This window comes from Aureococcus anophagefferens (assembly GCF_000186865.1).
Source record: "Aureococcus anophagefferens unplaced genomic scaffold AURANscaffold_820, whole genome shotgun sequence".
NCBI classification, from domain to species: Eukaryota; class Pelagophyceae; order Pelagomonadales; family Pelagomonadaceae; genus Aureococcus; species Aureococcus anophagefferens.
The window spans coordinates 1-1,794 of record NW_008706105.1 but is presented as its reverse complement, the minus strand read 5'-3'; the positions used below and the strand labels follow the sequence as shown (position 1 = coordinate 1,794).

The following is a 1,794-nucleotide window of genomic DNA, read 5'->3' as shown; positions in this document are numbered from 1 at the left end:
GCCGCAGCCGCTTCTGCTCCTCGACGCCCGTGAGCAGGTTCGCGTAGTCCGTCGCGCGCCGCCGCAGCGCGACGAGCGCCTCGGGGTCCGCCTCGCCCGCGTGCCTCCGGTACTCGCCCATGACGTGCGCGCGGTAGATGGAGTCGCGCGGCTTCGTCGACGGCCACTTGCCGAGGTGGCGCAGGATCGTGCGCAGGTCGCCGAGCGGCATGGTTTGTGGCGTCTGGTTTGGCGACGGCGCGTCCGGGGCGTTTTAAAAGACCGTTTTCTGGGCTCGAGCCGTGTCGAGGAGGTCCCAGGCGATGCGTTCGCGGTCTGTGCGTGCTGGCCGCGGCTCTGCGTGCGCGGCTCTGCGCGCGGCGAGCTGCAACTTTGGCTGGGTGAACTGGAATTGCCGCAAGCTTGAGGTCCACGGCCTGAGCAAGAGCGCTCCGCGTTGACGCGCGCCGCCGAGCGCGCACGCACCTTCATTCGCATCGCCAATCCCAGGCGCAAGCGTGCGCATCGCTCGAAGGGGCGCGCGACCAAGACACCATGCGCCCGGCCCTCGCGCGCGGCGTCGCGGCCGCGGCCGTGATCCTCGCCGTCGTCGTCGCGTTGATGACGCTGAGCTACGTGCGCGTCGACAGCACGACGCCCTTCGCGCGGCGCTACGGCCTGCGCCAGGCGCCGCTGCGGCGGTCGCGCGGCGGCGCGCTGCGGACGCGGCTCCGCGTCGGCGCGGGGCCGGACGCGTTCGGCGTCGTGAGCCGGCGCTACGAGCGGTCGACGCCCGGGCCGACGCTCGTCGTGGCGCCGGGCGACGCCGTCACCGTCGAGCTCGTCAACGGCCTCGGCGCCGAGGACGGCGCGGCGCGCGCGCGCGACAGCCTCCGGCGCCCGAACACGACGTCGCTCCACATGCACGGCTGGCACGCGTCGCCCCGCGTGCAAATCAAATCTTCAACCCGACTTCAATGTGCGCGTAATCGAACGGTTCGGACCAGCCTCTTCGGCCGTGCTTCGAGAACTCGACGAGAGCCATCGATCCGTCCGAAAATCAGCCGAATCGACTTCGATTCGACCGAGCGAGAGCATTTCAAAGTTTGGTCGGGACGTCCCAAACCAGCGGTTGATTTCCACACAGGTGTCGCCGCGCGAGGACGACGTCTTCTCGCTCGTGGCGCCGGGCGAGTCGAAGCGCTACGACTACCACCTGCCCGCGGACCACGCGCCGGGCACCTACTGGTACCACCCGCACGCGCAGGGGAGCTCGGGCCTCCAGGCCTACGGCATGCTCGGCGCCGTCGTCGTCGCGGACGCGGACCCGGGCCGGTTCCCCGAGGACGTCGTCATGCTCCTGGCGTCGACGAACCTCGTCGCCGGCAAGGCGCGGAACTACGCCTGGGCGTCGGTCGCGTCCGGGAGCCGGCTGCCCGTCGTCGCCGGCGGCGCCGTCGGCGCCGACGCGACGAAAGCCGCGGCGGCGCTCAAGGACGAGCTGCGGGCGCCCCTCGACGCGAGCTTCTTCACGGTCAACGGCGAGCTCCGGCCCACGTTCCGCCCGCCCGCGGGCGCGTGGCTCCGCTGGCGCGTGGTCAACGGCGGGTCGAACGACATCCTGTCGCTGGAGCTGTCGGACGCGACGGCCTGCGAGGCGTCCGTCGTCGCGCGCGACGGCGTCGCGCTGCCGGAGCCGCGGCCCGCCTTCGCGGCGCCCCTCGTGCTCGCCAGAGCAGGAAAAGCGAGCGAAATTCCCAACTGCGACGCGCTCCGATCTCGGCCGGTTTCCACTCGTTTCGGCTGATTTTGGAC

General features: G+C 71.5%; 1 protein-coding gene across 1 annotated transcript; it reads left to right on the top strand.

The window, feature by feature from the left end:
• Positions 1 to 534: 534 nt before the first annotated feature.
• Positions 535 to 1,786, top strand: AURANDRAFT_72875 (hypothetical protein; the record flags this gene model as incomplete). Its single annotated transcript, XM_009044793.1, has 2 exons — positions 535 to 927; positions 1,127 to 1,786. 2 exons carry the CDS (start codon positions 535 to 537, stop codon positions 1,784 to 1,786), a joined length of 1,053 nt encoding a protein of 350 aa, XP_009043041.1.
• Between the last annotated feature and the right edge of the window lie 8 nt (positions 1,787 to 1,794).